At 31.7% G+C, this 22,906-nt stretch overlaps 1 protein-coding gene and 1 long non-coding RNA gene across 2 annotated transcripts; both read left to right on the forward strand.

Annotated features, from left to right (window-relative positions):
* The first annotated feature begins 8,938 nt into the window (after positions 1-8,938).
* On the forward strand, positions 8,939-9,742 carry LOC149986442 (uncharacterized). The gene is made up of 2 exons (XR_016500698.1): positions 8,939-9,334; positions 9,438-9,742. It is a non-coding gene; the product is annotated as an uncharacterized LOC149986442 (long non-coding RNA).
* Positions 9,743-21,921: 12,179 nt separating this feature from the next.
* Positions 21,922-22,906, forward strand: LOC112276672 (uncharacterized). Its single transcript, XM_024508200.3, has one exon. It carries the CDS (start codon positions 22,184-22,186, stop codon positions 22,772-22,774), a length of 591 nt encoding a protein of 196 aa, XP_024363968.1. The 5' UTR covers positions 21,922-22,183; the 3' UTR covers positions 22,775-22,906.

Here is a 22,906-nt window from a genome sequence, read left to right on the forward strand (position 1 = left end):
CCTTGTCGCAGAATTCGGATCTTATTTGTTGTAACACGAGTTGCATCGTGTTCACCATACATAGATCGAAACTCTGCCAAAAAAGCTTCCAAATTATCCAATATTGGATTTCGTTGTTCAAGAAAAGACGAAAACCACGATAATGCAGAACCAGAAAGTAGAGTGCCAATAAACCTGACTTGTGATCCTGGAGTTGGCTAGCTTTGCGGTTGAAGTTCAATTGTCAATTGTACTTGATTGATGAACCCTCGAAACTTTGATCTCGTACCATCAAATTTCTCAAGTAAGGCAATTCTTGGTTCTCTAGTGCTTATAGGGTGTTGTACAATTGGAGAAGGAACATGATTTGTTGTAGATGTTGAAGCAGCTCCGATCATCTCTATATCTCCACTTTCTGCTATTCTTGTTCTTTCCTGTGTTGGTGATTTGAGTTGATGCATCGCAAGCATTAACTCCCTCAATTGTTCTTGCATTTGTGCCATTGCACTCTTCATTTCAACAAGCTCTGTCATAATGACACTAAGAAGAAAAATTTGTTTGATATTGCTCAAGACAAAAGAAAAGAAAGACTTGATAACAAAGAAGATACTAAGGACAATATCAGTTTAGAAGTGGGTAATCCGCAAACTTCTAATACGCTTATGTCTTGTCAAGAGAAAGGGGTAATCCACTCTTACTCAAGAAAAAATAAAGCTCTGATATTGTAAGTGTACTCTTGTCAATCTGTCAAGGACAAAGACTGGATGAGGGAAAATATACACCAAAAGGCTATCTCGATATAATAAGTCAAAATATAAACAAGTAGGTATATTAAAAGGAAACTGGAATGGCTATTGCCACAAGACAAGAAACTAAAGACTCTTGAACCTGGACTAGAAGCAAGAAAGGAGTTGACAAGAGTGAAGAAGCCTTCACTCTTGTCTCTATATATACTATCTAACTAAGGGCTACGTGGCGACGTTCTATAGGACCTCCAATATGTGTTGACTTTGTAGGACACATGCCTTGACTTAGAAGGCAAGTTTTTCTACGTGTGGGCCACATAGTTAGCTTGATCTTCAAGCTAACAACATGTGTGGCACATGGCCAACTTGTTGACCACGTTTCTAATCCAAAAAGTCAATTAAAGACACCTATGAAGTCAAAGCAGCGTCTAGGAAGTTTCTAGGAAGCTTCTATATTAAATATTATAGAATTAACTTACTTTTATCTACTTTTACTTACTTCTACTTATTTCTATATGTAATTATTAGCTTACATGATTATGGCCGTAACAATATATGCAGAAATGGGAGCTAAGCAGAAGACGGGGAAGTTTGCTTCACTATTATGTTCCAATTATGTAAACTCAGTGATTGAGTATACATTGAAAAAGGAATCTCAAACCAATAGTTCCAAATTTACAAACGGGAACAATTAGTCTAAGGATAATAGTGTATGAAGTGAGAGAATCCAGCAGAGCGACAAAACGGGAAGCAAGACCAATATCTATACTAGAGCAAGTTCCAATTCGACTAACAATAGACATGATGACACCAATACCAATTAGAATTTCAATGGGATGTAATGGAAGGGTGGAATCTTAAGAAAGTTATATTGGGTCAAATTTCACAGCTACAATTTACGATGAATAAGCTCAAAGATGAGGGTAGCTTAAAAAGGTAAGTGAAAGCGAGCAAGAAAACAATATTGGAGTAAAATTATAAAATCAAGGAACAGGAACAAGTCATCAAGGTAGAATCAGAATCCAAGATGAGAGAGTGAAAAACTGGTCAAAGAAAAAACAGAGGATTTAGCATATCTTAGAAAATCAAAGCTAAGAATTACTACAAACTCACAAATCGTATAGATTGGAACAGGAGAAGATGAACGCTCAGTTGAAGATGGAACGAGAGAAGAAGGAGGCATTGGAGCTTGAAAAGAAATAATTGGATGACTAATATCGAAACAAAACAGATGAACTACAGGCAGAAATTGTTATTTTGAAGGAAAAAATAACAAAATTGGAGAGTGATTTAGTCAGTATTGGTCAGTCACACACATCTGCCTCAACGGGAGTAAGAATTGGAAAATTGGAGGAGAAATTGCAACAACAGCAACAACAATTGGAAGCTAAAGATGCCAGAATATTCCAATTGGAGGCTCAGGTTTGAGAATTGGGAGCATATAATGAAGATTTAACAATTCAATTAAGGGTAGAGATTCAGGACGAGTCAGAGGAAGAAGATATAGTATTGGAATAAGACCGAATGGAGCCAGTACCAGAAATTGAAGAGATTGAACAATCAAGTTAAAAAAATAAATAAATAAAAAATAAAAAATAAAAATAAAAAATAAAAAAATAAAATAAAAAATGATTGGTTTTTGTTTATGAATACTGTGTTTGCGAAGACGCTGCACAGTTAGGAGTGGAGCTATGTAGAATAAGTAGTTATTTTCAAAATATAGATATCTAATGTATAGTATAAACAGGGATAGATAACTGCTGAAAAGGTGGTTCAGTAGATAAAATGGATGAATAGTCAGGAAAAGTAGTTATCATCTATAGTATAGGAATTGGTATCTCGGGGTAGTATAAGGAAAATAGGAGAGAGGAAGAAAACGCTAGACTGTGATAGTCATGAGCTGGGGATAAGCTTGGTGCTATCTCTTCTTCTTAATTTTTTTGTTTCTTTTGTGTTAGTGTTGATTCTAGTGAAGAAAATCAATTTAATGAATCATTTTTTAATTTATGAAGTTATTTATGGATCACTGTTTATCAATTGTTGTAAAAGATTGATGATGTATGGAAGTTTCCAGTCACTGTTTATCACAAGGTTGTGAGTTCAGTGGAGAGGAATTATAATCGAAGGAATTGTCTCGATCAGATTCTGTGGATTAGAAGTTGTTCGTTCCAGGGTTTGGATTATGCTTATGTGTTCGTCAATTACACAGGGTACTGAAATTAATGTCGTGGTTGTTATTGTATTGATATGAAAGAGTGGACAGTGGGAGGAAAAATTAAGTATTTTTTAGTATTATAAGCATTCAGCAGTAGCAGTTAATTGTGTGACCCTAAGAATTGGAGCTCATATACATGGTCTTTTGCTATGTTCAAATTCTCTTATACAGATTTATTCTAGGAGGTTTCTTCTAAAATAAGTAAAACGACAATCACATACATGTATATGGGAATTCAAACACAGGGAAAGACCAAGTGCATGAGTTTTAGTTGTTAGGATCACACAATTAACCGTATTCTAAACCACTAAAATACCATGAAATACTACAATATTTTTTTCATAGTAACAATATTCTTTTATCAACTGATAACAACAATGTGCAACCCTGCATTTTCAAAAGACCGCTCAAAATACATAATTTCCATCCAATGCTAGAAATAACAAACTTCACTCCAACCAATGTGAATTCATATAATTTCTGTAATCATAGACTTCCTTTGTCAAAATACACACAGCTCTCAATAAACAACAATCATAATCTTTCAATAACTCCTCATATAATTCAATCACTCAAAGCTCCAATTACATAATCAATAACTCATAAATCAATCTTTGATTTATTCCATAGACTGATTTCTCAGTATTCAAAAACTATCCATTACTTTTCAACAACAAACAAAACAAAGAGACAAAGAGGTAGCACCAAGCTTATCTCTGCTCATGACTATCACAGTCTGGTCCTCAGACTAACTTCTACAACTCCTATATACTTACTTTCTATTTCAAGATTTTAATTGTAATCTTGTAATTAATCACTTTTAATAATTAAGTTAACCATCTATCCTCGTGAACTGACTATTCTATGGACTAATAGTCTATTTAACCAATTTCTTACAGAAATCAACTAATATCTATTCTATAACATATCTCTTTTTGAATCATACAAGACTGTAAACATATTAAGAAGAAGGTAAGTTCTACCTCCTCTTATGGACGTAGACTATAATAAAGAACTTGAAGTAGAAGTAGTTTTAGATTCAAGACGACACCAAAATAAGTTAAAATATCTTGTCAATTGGTACAAATATGATATTAATGAACGTACATGGTAACTAACAAAAAATCTTACAAATGCATTATAGAAAGTCAAAGCTTTTCATCAATAATATCCATCAAAACTATGATGAAAGACAATAAACCTTTTTTTTAAAAGAAATACAATTCAAAAAAGATTACATTCAACTTTTTATCTTTGTTTGTAGTTTTTGTATAATTTTGGCATAAAAGAGATAGAGAATCAACACTTAAAAAATTCAACTTAAAAGCCATCAATTATTGATTTATTGAATAAGATATTGTGATTAATGCAACCTTCAAGATGATATAATAGAGATGAAGATCTTCAAGAATGACATATTCCTCCTTGAATACATGACAAGATATAATGTCTTTGGTACCACGACTTGAGAGAAGACTCTTAATATTTGGTGATTTTATTGGAAGTAGATACAACTCCTAATGATATTACAAATGTTTTGTTTGAAAGAAGTTATGAGAGTTTCAACAATGATTAAATCACAAGGTGGTCTTTCCACCTTAAAATGACAAATTATCAATGGTTGATAGGACCTATCAACTATCTTTGAAGAGAATAAGATCAAAGTACATAACAAATATAACTTATCGTATGTAAGACTTCCTCAATATATAATCACTGCTCCTTGTAAAACTTGTTTTTAAAAAGGGAAATAATGTGATGGATATATATCAACTATAACTACTACCTAGGTAATATGAATAGATAGAAGTAGGTAAAAGTAGATGAATTTCATAATACCTTCTGGAGAAGCTTCTTAGATATTGTTTTGAATTTACATGTATTTGTAATTGAATGGTAGATTAAAAACTTAGTCAACAAGCTAACCACATACTAAATGTATTAGTAGCTTGTGGAACAAGCTAACTATGTGGCGCTGATATAAAAAAAATAACCTTACAAGTTAAGATACATGTCATATAAAGTCAATACATTTTTGGAGGTCCTATAGAACATCACCATATAGATCTTAAATAGATAGTATATATAGAGGTAATAGTGAAGCCTTTTTCATTCTTATCAAATCCTTTCTTGTCTCTAATCTAAATTCAAGAATCTAGTTTTCTTATCTTTTGACAATAGCCATTTCAATTTCTTTTATATATATATATATATATATATATATATATATATATATTATTACTTTTCTTTTGATATGGATTTTACAAGTTTATGCATCTTCTTTTAATTCATATCCTTGATAATTAGTCTATTTTTTAATATTCTATCAAAATATCTAAGAATTTATTTGGTTGTTTAAAAATAAATTAATTTAGGATTATTCACATATTGACTTACTATACTCAGAACATGACAAATATCTGGTCTTGCATTTGTTATATAAATTAAGCTTCTCAAAATTACCTTATACAACTAAAGATCTAATTTAGATATTCATATTACTTTTCAAAATATAGTTTTGGTATACACAAACAATGTGCAGGGATTATAGTTTAATAAGCTAAATTTTTCTAATACTTATTTGATATATGATCTTTCATGAACATGGATTCTTAATAAATAATATTCAAATTTTGCACCTAAATACTATTATACTACTTATAGATCAATAATTTTAAACTCTTCTTATAAGAAAACATATTTTCTATTCAATTCTTCTTTATTATAAACACTAAGTAATAAATCATCAACATAGAAAAGAATCATGATTTTTTTTTCTAACTTTGATAAAGTAATCAAAATTTTAGTCAACTTTTCTTTTTATTAAACCTTGATTTTGCATCCATACATCAATTCTCTCAAACCAAGATTTTTGTTCTTAATTTAATCTGTATATTATGCAATTGACCTTACATACTTTAGTTAGAAATCTATATCTTGAAAAACCTTTAAGAATCTCTATATATATATCATTTTTTATCACTATGTTCAAAAAGATTTTTACATTTATTTGATATAATTTCAATGATTTTATATTACCAATAAAAGCACTATTTAAATATTTAATCATCGTACTATCCATAAAAAGATATCATCAATTTTTTTTTTTTGTATAAATATTTTTGCAACAAGTCTTATTTTTAATTTTAAGATTTTTCTATCATATTTTTTTTTACTTAAAATATCTATTTTTCATTTATTGATCTTATCTAAGATTATCTTTTCATAATTTTCTGAATTCTATTCTTTAATATTAAGTTCTTTTCTTTGTTTATAGCTACTAGCCATCTTTTGATCTTTACTTCTTTTTTTGAAGCTCGTTGGTTCTTCTAGAATTTTTGAAATGAATATCTAATAATTTCATAAAGTTATAAATAATCATTTATTTTGTATTGACTATTCTCTATCACATGGTCTTGCTTCTTTATTCATGAATAGTTGTGATGAGCATATATGTTTATCCCAATAGTTACTTATATGATTAGATAGAAGTAGGTAAATTTAGATTAATTTTATAAATTCTTCTAGAAAAGCTTCTTAGAAGTTTCTTAGACACAGTTTTGACTTTAGATGTGTACTTATCAAGACCTTTTTTCAATCCTTTTTCTTACAAGATTTACATAATATATGCCCTAAAAATCAAATAAAAGAAAAAAAAATAAGACTTAAATGGTCACCAATGTCTAACAAAGGTGACTTTAAATATATAAAAGACACTATCAACAAAAACTAATCATAAAAGCCACAACAAAAAAAAATAAAGTTATATAAATTCTAATAGTAGTTCTTTAAACAACTTTCTTTTGAAGTAGTAATCTAATTATATTCTACAACTAATTAAAATCCACTAACATGGCTCTTACTATGTTACTTAGTAAATTATATATCAAACATATAAACATAATATTTTTATATGGTAGCCAAACCACAACATGACAATATATCCCTTCTTGAGTCATATAAGATAGTAAATATCTTGAAAAGATGATAAATGCCACCTCTTCTTATAGAAGTGGATAATAATCAAGAATTTGAAGTAGAAGAATTCAAGACTATACTAAAATAGGTTGAAATATCTTATTCATTGGCATGGATATGATATTAATGAATGCACATGGGAGTCGGTATAGAATCTTATAAATGCAACAAAAAAGATTGAAGCCTTTCATTGACGATATCCTACAAAACCAAAATAAAGAATTGTAAAGATCCATGAAAGATGATGACTCCTCCTTATGAAACTTGTTTTTAGAAGAAGGAATAATATCATGGACATATACATTTATCCCAATAGTTTCTTATATGGTTAGGTATAAATAAATAAATATAGATTAATTTCATAAAGTCTTCTAGAAAAGCTTCTTAAAAGCTTTATAGATGCGGTTTTGACTTTAGATGTATTTCTAGATTAGAAACTTAGCCAAAAAGTTAACTATGTGTTGATAGCTTGTAGAATAAATTAACTTTGTATAACAACTTATGAAATAAGCTAATTATGTGGCACCAAGTGTAAGCATAATTAAAAACTCCAATGGTTAGTTACAATTCTTTTTGTAATTTTTAACATATTTTTACTAATTTTAATGCTGATATAACTAATTAATAGATCCAAATTAGTTCTTTAGTTAATTATGACTTTCATCATATTTTTAGGTTGTTAACTAGATAGAAACTTCTAATTAGTAGATTGATTGATTATTTTAAAATTCAAAAAAAAAAATAATAAATTTAGAAGGTCTATGATTTCTTTTCTTGAATTATTTTAAATCTTTTTCTTAGTGATAAAACTAAAATTTTAGTAGAATTCCTCTTCTAATTCTTAAGAATTATATCTTAAATTAATCGAAAATCTTAATTTTTAACCAAAAGCTAATTTCTAATTTGACTATAGTTAGAAAGTACCTTAAACCTGATTGTTCTATCTTCTTAATTAATTTTGAGATTTTTAAGCTTAAATTTCATTTTATAATTTAATTGGATTAAAAATATAAAGTATAATTGTTAAATTAATGATGATCTTAAAAAGATGGAGAAAAACTAAATTTTTGGTGGAGTTTCCTCTCATAGTGATTTTAATTATAACTTGAAGTTGAAAAAAAAGAAAAATTGGAAAAAATCACAAATTCAAGGCCAATTTGCACTTAGGTTTTGGATTTGCCAAGAGTTCATGCTTAAGGGAGTTTAAATTGAAGAATGGTGATTATGAAGGCTTTGATGGTAAGAACCCTTGCTGATTTCCAAGTAGGCTAATCTTCCAACTTTCATCTTTTAAAAAAAAAAAAAAAAAAAAAAAAAAAAAAATCTTAACATCATGATAGTGCTGAACTTAAATATTTAAGGTTGTTTATTACTGAATTTCTTATCTTATAGATGATTTGCATCTCCACATTAATTAATATTGAGCTCTAATGTAAGTTATAATCTAATTAAATCAAATTTAAGTGAGAGGAGAAAAATCCACTCACACATATATAGATAACTTATCTTGTAAGTTAAGACATATAGCAAGCAAAGTCAACATGTTTTGGAAGTCCTATAGGACATTGCCACGTAGCTCTTAGTTGAGAGTATATATGGAGGCAAGAGTAAAGCCTTCTTCACTCTTATCAATGTCTTTCTAGTTCTTAGTCTTATTTTAAGACTTCCTAGTCTTCTTATTTTTAGCAATAGTCATTCCAATTCAATATTATACCATCTTTGAGTGACTTTCTAGTTCCTTTCAGTGACACAAGAGTGTATTAAGGATTTTTTTTCTTCAAGATTCATGTCCTTCACAAAAAGCCAAACTCTAGTTATCATCTCCACAAGCATGAAACGCGCGGCGATACATACCCCCATGGTCATAGAGCACCACGTCCATACAAAATACCCCCCGAGATCGCGCGGCGACAGATATCGCCATGGTCATCGAGTACCACGGCCTTGGGATCTGTGCACGCAAACGCGCGGAAGGCGATGGCTTATTCCCACACCGCGCTGAGGCAGCAAGAGCAAAGCAGCAAATGTGCGCCCACGTCATCGAGCAAGGGTGATGCTCCTCGACAGGGCTAGTCATCGCGAGCTAATTACAGAACGGGACGCTTGGGAGCTGATCGAAACAAACCACTGTGTTGATATCTCTTACTTACAACAGCTGCTGTTTTTTTTTTTAGAACAGTCCGGAGTTGGAATCTCTGCATTGAGCCAGTAGGATTCATGGGGTTTTGAGGATTTTGAGGTTTCTAGTATTTCAGTGTGTTGTTTCTCAACTTGGACGGACGATCGCGGATTACTATGGCGATGCGGATGAAGTATTGATGGGAGTAGAGGAGTGATTGCAATTGCTGTTATCATGAGGAAGCGCGACTTGGGAATTTTGTTACTGTCCGCGTTGGCCATTTTCTTCTCGCTCCAGGTATGTGGCGTCGTTACCCACTGAAGGTCTTTATCACCACGGTGTTGATGCGATGTTTGCATTTAGAGATTTTTTTTTTTATTTTTTTTTTATTTTTTTTCAGAGTATGGGTTTTTGGTGGAGAAGAGTGATTGGGTCTGAAGCTCTCTCTTTGACGACGCATACCGCTGCAGCGCATTAAGGGCATGTTGGACTATTTTTGTGAAGATCTTTTTTTAATCCTTAGATAGTAGTGATGGTGATATTGATAGAAAGAAAATCTCACTACTAGTTTTTGCATGATTTATTCTAAAATTGAATATTGGATTAGGATTTTTTATCTAAGGCTCTAAATTTGATTCAATTGACGATAGTTGGATGCTTGAAAATAAGTCTTCATAAATAATATTTTTTTTCTTTTTGATATTAGTATTTTTTTCCATCACATAATACATCACTATTAATAATAATTTTTTATTTTATTAGATTAAATAGTTTATATGCCTTTCTTTTCTTATTAATGTCTACAAACAAGCATAGTTGGATTTTATTATCTATCTTCTTTTTATTTTTTTTTAGAATGTATATTTATACAAAGCATCCAAATATTTTCAAATAATTAATGTATGGAATTTTACTTGAATACTTATTTTTTTATAGTCACTTCATTATTAGCTCATGTTGGATCTTAATTCACCAAGTAATTAGTAGTTACAATTTCTTTTGGCTATAGAAATAGGAGTAATTTATATTCATTTGTCAAGTTCTTTTTTTATTCAATCAAGGTCATATTTATTTTATCAATTTTTTTGTTCTATTGTAATATAGCAATTGAATTAGCTCTCTTCTTATTTTATGATCATGACAATAATTTTTGAATTCAACTAACATATATTATCTTCAATAATTTATTCAAAATATTTACATTCTATTTCATATTTAGCAACAAAGTATTCTTTAAATTATCAAAAAAAAAATTAAAAGTTTTATTCTTATTTTTTAAAAGAATTTATTTTTATTTTTTTGTAAAAAATCAGCTATGAATACTAAAATATATTATGATCCTTCCAACAAAGGATTGATGTATTAGTCCTACTAAATCTAAGTAGATCTTTTGTCATGCCTTAATTGCACTAATATTAAATCTACAAAATAATCTTTTTCAATGTTGCCTTCTTGCTAAGCAATTTTTACATACTTTATAATAAAGAATAATTTTTGGGAGTCTACTAACTATATTATATTTTGATAAGTAACCCAATCCAAAGTAGCTCAAATGTCTATAGCACTTGTCCCAAAGTGTGGCATTGTCTTTCTATTCTAAAAAAATTAATTCAAATGATTTATAAAAATAATATGATCTATTTGATGGATCTTGCATTCTTAATGCAACTACATGAGTTTAATTGAATTTATCTAATATCCAATAATGACAATCAAAAAATATCACTATGAATCTAATATTTATAATTTAGCCCAAAAAAACTAAATTCTTTCTCATGCTTTATACATACTTTTTAATTTTATTTTAGATTAACTAATTTTGATAGTAGCAATGTTGATTCTTTTACAATAAAAGAATTTTTTCTTTCATTCTATATTTATTAAAAATTACAAGATTAAGCTTGAGTTTCATTTATTTTGCTGTTATCTACAACTGATATCTTGAAGTACCACAATCTAAATACCTGTCAAAGACAAGAATATGATGAAAATAAATAAACAAGTAAGACTTCTCTCAAAGAAAGATGACAAAATAGAAATAACTTGATATGTATATTAAGAAAGAAACTAGAATGGCTATTTCCAAAAGCCAAGAAAACTAAAGACCCTTGAAACTAGATTGGAAGCAAGAAAGGAGTTGACAAGAGTGAAGAAGCCTTCACTCTTGTTTCTATATATACTATCTAATTAGGGACTACGTGGCAATGTTCTATAGGACCTCCAATATGTATTAACTTTGTAGGACACATGCCTTGACTTACAAGGCAAGTTTTTCTACGTGTGGGCCACATGATTAGCTTGGTCTTCAAGCTAACAACATATGTGGCACATGGCCAACTTGTTGACCACGTTTCTAATCCAAAAAGTCAATTAAAGATACCTATAAAATCAAAGTGGCATCTATGAAGCTTCTAGGAAGCTACTATAATAAATATTATAGAATCAACTTATTTTTATTTATTTTTACTTACTTTTACTTATTTCTATCTATTTATACATGTAATTACTAGCTTACATGCATATGTCCATGACATTATCCTCCCTTCTAGGAACAATTTCCACGAGGAGCGATCATTATATGTTAAAGAAATCTATGATGTGACAAATTATATTTGCCACATACTCAAATCTTTATTCTTTTTGAAGATGATTGATAGGGCCTCTCAACCATTTGGTAGTGTCTCATACCAAGGCAGGAAGACCATCCAATTATTTGATCATTGTTGAGGCCTTCATAACTTCCTTCGAATAAAACATTTGGAATACCGTCATGAGTTGTTCCTACCTCTAATAAAATCATCAAACATCAAAAGTTCCTTCTAAGGTCATAATATCAAATGCTTTGTATCTCGCCATGTATTCAAGGAAGAACATGTCATTCTTGAAGTTCTTCATCTTGATTGCATCGTCTTGAAGCTTGTGACAATTGTAATGTTTCATCCAGTAGGTCAACAAACAAAGGCTCTTGAGTCAAATCCACTAGTTGTTGGTTCTCCATCTCCTCAGTGTCATAACTACAAAGAAGCTACAAACAAGAATTGAAAATAGAACGTTATCTTGCTTATATCTTGTTTCTTTCATAAAGAAGGTTTTCATCTTGATTTTGATGGATGTCAGCGATAAAAAGCCTCCGCCGCCTTTGTTGCATTTACAAGATTCTTTACTAGCTCCCATGTGTATTCACTAATATCATATCCACGCCAATAGAAAAGATTATTCAATTTATTTTGGCACCGCCTTGAATCTAAGACTTCTTCCACTTCAAACTCTTCATTATTGTCCATTTCTATAGAAGGAGGTGGAGCTTGTCTTCTTCTTAATATGTCCATTGTCTTGTATGGTTCAAGAAGAGATACGTGGAATATTGGATAGATTTTCATTGACTCTAATAGATACAAATGATATGCAACTAGATTGATTTGTGCAGAAATAGAAAATGGTCCAAGCCTTTGATAGTCCAACTTATCACAATGACGAAAAGTCTTGATATTGCGACAAAGTAACCATACCTTATCACCCATGTAGAATGGTGGTTGTTCCTTTCAATAGACATTTACATTGATCTTTTGTTGTTCTTAAGCTTATTTTAACTGCACCTTCATCATTGCATGTAGCTCTGACAAATGAATTACCAAATCTTTTACAGCACGATTATCAACTTTTGAAAAGTCAAAAGTATCAAGTCATGGATGATAACCATAATTAACAAAGAAAGGTGTTTGTTTTGTAGAAGAATGTATCATGTTATTATAAGCAAACTCTGCCAATGACAAAAGAGTTGTCCAATCATCTTGTTGGTAGTTAATAGTACATCTTAAATATTGTTCCAAAACTTGATTAACATGCTCCGTTTGTCCATCAATTTGAGCATGGAATGCCGAAGATAGTTTTATATACACCTTTAGAATCTTGAAAAGAGTCCCCCAAAATCTTGATACAAATTGAGTTCCCCTATCTGATATTATAACCTTGGATAATCCATGATAGTGATAGATATTATCAAGAAAGAGCTTAGTTGTTTCTTCACCTATGATGGATTTTATACATGATACAAAATGTGCCATCTTGGTAAAACGATCTATTATCACAAATATAGAGTCATAAGAACTTGAGATTGGAAGATCCGCGATAAAATCCATAGAAATAGAAGACCATAGTTATTCTAGAATGTGTAATGGCTGAAGAAGTCCATAAGGTCAATGACGAGGAGTTATTAATCTCGAGCAAACATCACAAGATTATACAAAATCTTTGACTGCTTTTTATATTTGAGGCCACCAAAAGTCCCTAGATATTAGTTCCAAAGTTTTATTGTACCCAAAATGTCCTACTGCTTGAAAGTCATGACGAGCTTGAAGAACATGTAATCGAGCTTCACCTTCTAGAACATATATGTGTCACTCAAAATATAGTAGATTCTTCTTGAATTCAAACTTGGAAGTATCATGATACTTTGAAGGATTTTCCTTAATATCACAAATAAGAGGATCAAAAGAGATACTTGTCTAAACTTACTTAATGAAAGTTGAATCAACAGTTAGTATTGATTTCATTGCTTGAAGATGAAGATGCTCTAGCTTCAAGATAATTATCCATTGTTGATCAAAAGTAACATTTTCTTCCTTTGGTATAAGATAAGATCATCTAGAGAGTACATCTAAAAAATCTTGTTGTTTTCCTAGTGAATAAGTGATCTTGAATTTGAATCTTGACAAAGACATACTCCAACGGACTTGGCGATGATTCAAAACATATAATGACATAAAATATTTAAGATTCTTGTGATCCGTATACACGGTGACTAGGCTAGAAGCACCTTCTAGATAATGGCACCATTTTTGAAATGAATCCATGATTGTAAGAAGTTCTTTGTCATGGATTTCGTAGTTGATCTTGGTTGCTGAAAATTTTTTGGAATGAAAAGCTATTGGATGAAGTTTATCATCTGTTCCCATTTATGACAATATGGCACCCAAAGCAAAATCTAATGCGTCTATTTTCATAAAAAATGGCTTAAAAAAATTGATGTAATATAAGATTGGTGCAAAAAAAAAGGCTATCTTCAAAGCTTCAAATGCTACTTTTGTTTCTTGATTCCATTGAAGTTTGTCTTTACAAGTCAAACGTATAAGTAGAGCTGTAACTTGAGAGAAGTCTTTGATGAAGATCCGATAGTAGTTGGCAAATCCCAAAAAGCATTAGACATCTCTTACCATTTTTGGGATCTTCCAATCCATAATAGTTTGGATTTTTTTAGAATCCATCATAAGTCCATCATTTGAAATAATGTATCCTAAGAAGTTGACTTGAGTAGTGTGAAATATACACTTTTCTATCTTGGCATAGAATCCCAAATCTCTTAATTTTTGTAATACATAATGAACATGAAGTTCATGTTCTTCTATGTTCTTAGAATAGATTAAGATGTCGTCTAGGTAACAAACAACAAAATCATCTAAAAACTCCTGAAAGACATCATTCATTAGATGTTGGAATGTTGTTGATGCATTTATAAGTCCAAAAGACATGACGTATTCAAAATATTTATACCTTGTTCGAAACGCAGTCTTCTATTCATCTCCTTCTTTGATGCGTACCAGATTGTATGCTCTTCGTAGATCTATTTTTATATAAAACTTAGCTTATTTCAACTGACCAAGGAGTCTAGATATCAAAAGTAGCGGATATCTATTTTTGATAGTGATTTTGTTGAGTCTTCGATAATCGACACACATCCGTAATGATCCGTCTTTTTTCTGCACAAATAAAATTAGAGCTCCTCTTGGACATTGAGAATGGTATATGAAGTTCTTGGCCAAATTCTCTTCAATATACTCATTGAGTTCAGCCAACTTATTTTGAGTTAAATTATAGATTGGTCCAAATGGCGGTTGTACTCCTTCTTGAAGGTCAATTGAGCAGTCATATTAATCATGTTCTGAAAGAGTATCTGCATTCTTCTTCTCAAATACATCTTGAAAATCTTGATATTGGCTTGGAATGCCACTTGAAGTCTTTCCACTGGTAGAAACAGGTGTGGCATAAATAATACAAGGTGATCCTTGTTTTGCAGCATACAAGAAAGCTCTTGCACCTATAAATATAAGTTTAATTATACTAGACTTATGACTTTCTACTTGATTAACTACGCTCTTAGTTATGCTTTCAGAAAAGCCAAGACTACAAGAAGTCCAATTTATTTTACGATTATATTTTTTTAGCCACGATAAATCTAAAATGACTGGATTAGAAGGAGATCTAATGATATTAAATATTACAGAGCTACTATGACCATTATTTGCTATTTTTATAAGAAAGGTTTCATGAGTAACATCTCCTGAAGACAACTGACCACCATCTATGACTTCTACATAAACAGGTTTAGTTTTCTTCACTAAAAATATACTATATTTTTTAGCAAATTCTTCATCTATGAAACATGCTGAGGCTCGTGAATCTAGTAGGGCAAAGGCTTTGTGATATTTAGGTCCTAGAATAATATTAACCATAAAACATGGAGAGTGTTCTGAGGAGAAGATAGGACCTTCACTAGGCGTTGTACAAGGTTCCAGCCGTAGGGTCCCTATTATAGTTGGACAAATTTGTTTTTCGACATGCTATCTTTTTTGATCTTTGTATTCCTCATTTTATGATTACATCGCTTCTTTGGGCAATGTTGAGCAGTGTGTTTAGGTTCTCTACAATATAAGCACAATCCTTTCTAACAACAACAAGTATTTTCTTGTTTAATAAGAGGTTTAAAATATACTATATTTATTTGCATATCCTCTACTTTCAAATATATGTATTGAAGAGATATTGGTGTTGTCATTGAATTATAGTAACGTTGAGGTCTACTTGTACGGTTCTCAGATCAAAATTCAAAAAGACGATTGTTGCACTTCACAGCAAAGTCAATTGTTTGACTCAATATTTGAGAATCAGATAAGTTGAGCATCAATTTTTTTTACCTCATATTATAATCCGTAGAAAAATTGGCTAATAAGTGCAGCATCATCTCACTTGATATCAGTTGCAAGTTGTCAAAATTATGAAGCATACAATATTACTGATCAATTGCCTTGTCGCAAAATACGGATCTTATTGGTTACAACACGAATTACATTATGTTCTCCATACATGGATCAAAACTCCACCAAAAAAGCCTATAGACTATCCAATAATAGATCTTGTCATTCAAGAAAAGATGAAAATCATGATAATGCTGAACTTCAAAGAAGCGTACCAATGAATCTAACTTGCGATCCTAGAGTTGGATAGCTTTGGGATTGAAGTTCAATCACAAGTTATACTCGATTGATAAATCCTCTAAACTTTGATATGGTGCCATCAAACTTCTTAGGTAGGACAATTCTTGGTTCTCTAATACTAGAAGGGCATTCCACCATAGGAGAAGGGACATGATTTGGTGTAGATGTTGAAGCAACTCCAATCATTTCTATATCTTCACTTCCTACCAATCTTATTACTCCTTGTGGTGGTAAATGAGTTGATGCATCGCAAGCATTAATTTCCTCAATTGCTCTTGCATTTGTGCCATTGCACTCTTTATTTCAGCAAGTTATGCTATGATAGCACTTAGAAAAGAGAAGATGTCTAATATTACTGAAGACAAATAGAAGAAAAGACTTGAGAACAAAGAAAATACTAAAGACAATATCAGTTTAGAAGAAGGTAATCCGCAACTTCTAATATGCTTATGTCTTATAAAGAGAAAGGGGTAACCTACTCTTAATCAAGATTAGACAAAGCTTTGATATTGTAAGTATATTCTTGTCAATCTATCAAGGACAAGAACATGATAAAAACAAATAAACAAGTGAGACTTCTCTCAAAGAAAGATGATAAAATAGAAATAACTTGATAAGTATATTAAGAAAGAAACTAGAATGGCTATTGCCAAAAGCCAAGAAAACTAAAGACCTTTGAAACTAGACTGGAAGCAAGAAAGGAGTTGACAAGAGTGAAGAAGGCTTCCCTCTTATCTCTATATATACTATCTAACTAAGAGCTACATGGTCGGGGTAGAGAGAATTTGCCTCAAGAAAACACTGGGCTTTTGGTTGTCACTAATTATTCAATCAAGCTTGAAAATAAGGAAAGTCCTAAGTTTATATATAATTTTTCCCTTTTGAGTAATTACACCAAATACACAATCCTCAAGTAACCGACAACTTCCAAAATATGATAAAATCTTCTAAAACCTTGTTTATTCTTATGTGGAGATTTTTCCAAACTTCAACACCTCATATCTCCTAATCCGACCGTCCAAACAAACTCAAATTTTACATGAAGTACTGATGTATTTTTATTAACTTCTAAAACAAATTTCAACTGCAAATTCGTTGTAGATCTTGAGATATCTTGAAATCCCTAACAGTCGCTTCAAACCCTTGTCTTTATACATCCGCGTGCAATTTTCTTCATATCTCACAAAATATAAGCTCAAATGCCACGAAATTTGTATGCATAGCTTTTTAACACAAAAATTTACATTCTCCAAAATTTTGAGACAAAAATTCATCCGAATACTCAAGTTATGGCTCCAACCATTACTACAAACAAAACCGCTTACTTACTACCTTTGATTTGGAAGCGCCGCCTTCAACTCCTTACAACTCCTTCATATGGACTCCAAAAGTAATAATTCTTTCGTAAAAATTATAAGCCTTGAAATTTCCATTCCAGTCGCACCTTCCGATCTTCAAAAGCTGCTGTAAAACTCCTCATACCTTCAAAAGAGTAACAGTATGTCTTAAATAAACATCTTAACTTCAAACGGCTATAACTTCTTCATCCTAACTCCAAATCCTCTAATTTTTGTACAAAAATTGTACCCGAAACCCTAAACTTTACAATCTTAGCTTGTAATCTCTAAATCTTCTCTTTGAAGTCGCCGAAACTCTTCTTAAGGTCGCGGGCAGACTCCTCAAAGCCCAATGGGCATGGTATTCGACCAATAGGGATGAAGTTCTCCATTCCTTGTCTTCATCTGACCATGCCTTGCTTTCATCCCTCTCAATTAGCCTCCTATTAGTTTAGATTTTCATCCTTAGGTTTCCACCTTCTCCCAAGGCTTCATACTAAACATTTAGGTCCTATATATATATATATATATATATATATATATATTTTAATTTCAGAATCAAAAGAAGTAAAGAAACAAAATAAATTTTCTTGTACCAACTCCCTTTAATTTAATCTACTAGCCACTCTAACACATATCTAGATTTATCAACATATAATATTTTTTAACTAATTTTTACATACTGTAAGCATTTATAGTATGACAACGTGACAATGTTATATAGGACCTCCAATATTTGTTGACTTTGTAGGATACATGCCTTGACTTACAAGGCAAGTTTTTTTATGTGTGGGCCACATAGTTAGCTTAGACTTCAAGCTAACAATATATGTGGCACATGGCCAACTTGTTGACCACGTTTCTAATCCAAAAAGTCAATTAAAGATACCTATAAAGTCAAAGCAACATCTATGAAGCTTCTAAGAAGCTTCCATAATAAATATTATAAAATTAACTTATTTTTATCTACTTTTATTTACTTCTATCTATTTGTACATGTAATTACTGGCTTACATGCGTATATCCATGATAATACCAAGATCTATGGCCACTGTAATATTTTGAAGGAGCAATATTAAAGAACTTTGCTTACTTTGCATACATTGGTCCAAAAGCATACTGATTGAAAGATCTCACCTTAAACTTGTCATAGTTCTTTGTAAAATGTCCAAATCAACTACTATTGTAGAAAATCAAAGTTGGTTTAGTTGAAAAACCTTATCCTAAGAATTCTCATTGGTATCCATAAAAATAACTTTGTCTACATCCTTGATTCTATCCAAAGTTGTTTGTTTGTAGAATGGACTCTTTATGATTGAAGTTGGTTGCAAGTGTGTCTTCATTTCTTCACTTGATAGTATGATGCTTTCTTCCATTCACTTTTGTTCATAAACTTGATGCTATTTGTTTGAATGTCATAGCAATCTATTAATATGTAATAGTTTGGATAGTACTTTCAAAACTTCTAGAGGCATATTTAATACAAACTGAGTGAGTGATATGTCAAATATATTTTCATTCATATTTATTAATCAATTCTTCAGCTTCTTGGATTTTTCTAATTAATCTTTCACTAAACCTTCTTCAAATAATTTGATGGACTAGACTTGGCTCATGATCATAACAACTTGACTTTGATTTCCTACTTAATACATAGCTTAAAGTACTGCTTATGCTACTACTAGATTTGTATACACAATCATAATATTTGTGAGATCATTGTGAATTATTAAGATCAAAGTTCTTAATTTTTTATCTTTCAATCCTTTAAACTAAAACTTTGTAAATGCACAATCCTCATGATTATGCAAAAAGATTGTTGGATTAACAACATTTTTTGTTACTGCCAACAATCTTACACTATATAGAATGGTTCTTATTTCAAAGCTCAAGACATAGAAATTTTAGGCTCTTGTCAACTTGTTGGTCTCACCAATGTCTAAGTTGGGCATATTGATTGTTGCCATAATGGTTTCTTTGTTTTTCTCAAGAACAATACTTAATTCATATCTACGTGGTTCTTTTTTCTTTCTCTAAACAATCTCATGAGGAGCAACACTTACTTTCAGTAAGTTAACTCTCTCTCATGTGAATCTGATGGACCAGGCTCTCATACCATCTTAACTCAATTTTACAAACATGACTATTGAGATTTTGCAAAGTTCATCTAAAACATATTCTAGGAAAGAACAAAAGGCATGTACATTTTTGCTATGAAAATCAATGGTATGTAATTGGATTGACTTATATAAACAAAGTTCAAAATAAATGATCCTACTATATCAACAAAGCTTGTGAGCATTTTTGTCAACAAATATATTTATTTTGAGTCTCTGAAATAAAAACTTGATACAAACAGATTGCTTGATATGCATCATGTCTCATATGCAATGCAATATGCTAATCCTACAAACATGTAAGCTTGCAACATCAAGAGAGTCATCTTCTTAGCACAAGTGATGAATCAAGTTGAATGTGGATGAGATAGGTTCCACTTTAAAACTGTATTCACACTTTATATCTACTTACAATATTTTTTTATTACTTAATATCATTTGCTGCAAAAAATACTAATAATAAATTTTAAGGGTTGTTAATTATTAAAGATAGGTGGCTCTTTCAACCATGTGGCTTTGCCTCATCCAATCATATATTGCCATGTGGCCTTATTGACCACATGACCTTTGTTAATTAATAAAAGTCAATAAAAATCAATTAATTGTTAAAAATCAATTTTTTTTTATTATGTGCCATAGGACAGAGTTGTATTCTAAAAAAAATAGTAATTATTGGAGGTTATTAGTTTTTGGAGAATTAGCTAACTAAAAAAAACACTGTATATAATTTTTTGCTTGTCAAACATCTTATTGGATTTTTATATGCTTAAAACTTTCAAAACTTATAATTGGTTAAAATCAAAAATGCTCATTTGGGTAGCTCTCTACTTAGGAAAATCAACAAAAAAGCCATTAATATAAACAGACAAGGTAGAATGCACTTTTTTTCCTATATGGCAAGAATTTTATCGTACTTTAAAATATATACTTTGCCCACCTCAAGAAGTAGTTTCTATAAAATTTAAAAAACTGTACTTAAACTGTTTTAAAATATTCATTAAATTTTTTAAATTTTGTAAGATACTTATCAGCTTCTTCAAATAATTTAATATCTATTAAATTATTTTATTTTTTACCTTTTTTTAATAAATTATAAAATCAAGATGCATTTTTCTATATTTAGAAATATATAAATAAAGTATTTTTTCTGTTTCATGGTCTCTTCTTACATTATGCTCTTTCATAAAAGCCAAGGTTTCTAAACTAAATTTTTTCTCCACCAATTACAAGGCTTTACAAGGCTTTTGTACCAGAGCCTTTCAAGATGGGCTTTTAGGCATGAAGACCTCCTTACAAGTTGTTTACATGTAATGAGTCTTTTCAAGAATATCTTGGTAGTTGATAGATCATAGTACCAATAAAATCATTTTGCATGAATAAATAGATTGTATTTGATTATGATTATTTGATGATTAGAATGTGCACTACTAACATGAAGAAGAATTTTTTGATAATTTTATTTCTGAGAATGGCTTATTAATGAGTTGTATAATAATAAGAATAGCCATAAGATGGTCAAATTTTGCAAAATAAAAATATATTTTTTCATTTTATTTATTTTAAGTTCTTATATCACATGACAATCTTAGAAAAAAGAAAAAGAAAAGAAAAGAAAAAAGAAAAGAAAAAAAAAAAAAAAAAAGGACATTCTTATCATACATCTTCATGAATAGTTTTTTTTTTTTTTTGAAAAAACAAGCATGAATTTATTTTAGTATATTTTACAACTGAAGATTGTCGATCAATACTATTCCGAAAGAGTAACATGAAAGCACTTAACCATTCGCTGTAAACCAATCCTCATTGGGGTCCAGGGCTCGGAGCCTATTTCCGAGTACCGGCCAGGAATTCGACCGGTGGGGCTGCATCCCTCCCTGCTCCGTATCAAAATCCAGGCCTGTTCCGGTGCTGTTCACACAGCATTCATCTCGAAACAAGCTCAAGAATAAGGTTAAGTTCCTCCAGTTCCCTACGAAAACCACTCAGAAATAAATAAATAAAAAAGGTGGCACTTTTAACTAATATGAGCATTGTTTTCCGCTACGTAGGGCGAAGGCTAGGTTGCAAGGGAAAATCAGGCGCGTTGATTTACAAAAGCTGATGAAGACCAAGAAGAAGAAGAAGAAGAAGAAGAGGAATGGTTGTGAAAAGGTGAAGCAAGACGCCGAAACGGAGACCAACGACAGGAGGTGGACATCGCGCTTTCGTGAGTATTATGTGGGCCACAAGGCCTACGGCACATCTCTCTCGGGCTTCTGAGGCTGCCCCTTATCCGAGCCCCTTCGCTCGTTCCTCCCATCTCCGTCCTCGCAAGGACCAGCCTCTGCCGGAATCCTTCTCTTTCAATCTGCAGCGAGAAAGGACGGGTAGTGCATTCCATCTAAATTTGAGTGCAAGGTTTTTGTAGCTTTGACATCAACTATGGTAACGGTGTCGCAGCTCCACCTTGCTGGAGCCGCTTCAGCCACTCTCAATGCAGCCTGCGCTCCTCGGAGAACTCTCTCATACCGGGCTTCCTTAGAGCCCGCTCGAGGTCTCTCAAAGTTGGGTATCAGGAAAGACGTGGTCCCGCGTAGAGTGTTTGCTAGGGTGAGCGGCAACGGGGATGTAGAGGTTGCAAAGAATGGGGATGGTATGGCGAAAGAGAAGGGGGATGGATCGAGCAGGTTGCCGTTCAAGGGCGGTGAGATACTTGCATCTGCTGCGGTGTTTTTGCAGACATCTCTGCCCGCGCATGCTTTAGTGAAGGAGGAGATTGAGGAGATGATGAGGTTCTCCCCCGACGAGTGGATCAATATTTACCTCACGACGGGCGCTGCGGCAGTGTTGTACCTCTTCGTCATTCCGCTTGTCATCATGAATTACCTCCGGTTGCGATGGTATAACCGGACTTTCCTCGAGACCTACTTCCAGTTCATGCTCGTCTTCCTCTTCTTCCCCGGCTTGCTGCTGTTGGCACCCTTTGTCAACTTCCGGCGCTTGCCGAACGATGGGTCGGATAAGCCTTGGTGATTTCTCCAGCACATTCCTGCCTTGAGCTATTTGTTGATTGTACTACTATTTTCAGTTATTTTAGCTGTATTCTTATGCTAAATCAATTGTAGAAAAAAAAAAAAAAAAAAAAAAAAAAAAGCATTTGTTGCA

This window comes from Physcomitrium patens, chromosome 24, assembly GCF_059467195.1.
Source record: "Physcomitrium patens ecotype Gransden chromosome 24, ASM5946719v1, whole genome shotgun sequence".
NCBI classification, from domain to species: domain Eukaryota; kingdom Viridiplantae; phylum Streptophyta; class Bryopsida; order Funariales; family Funariaceae; genus Physcomitrium; species Physcomitrium patens.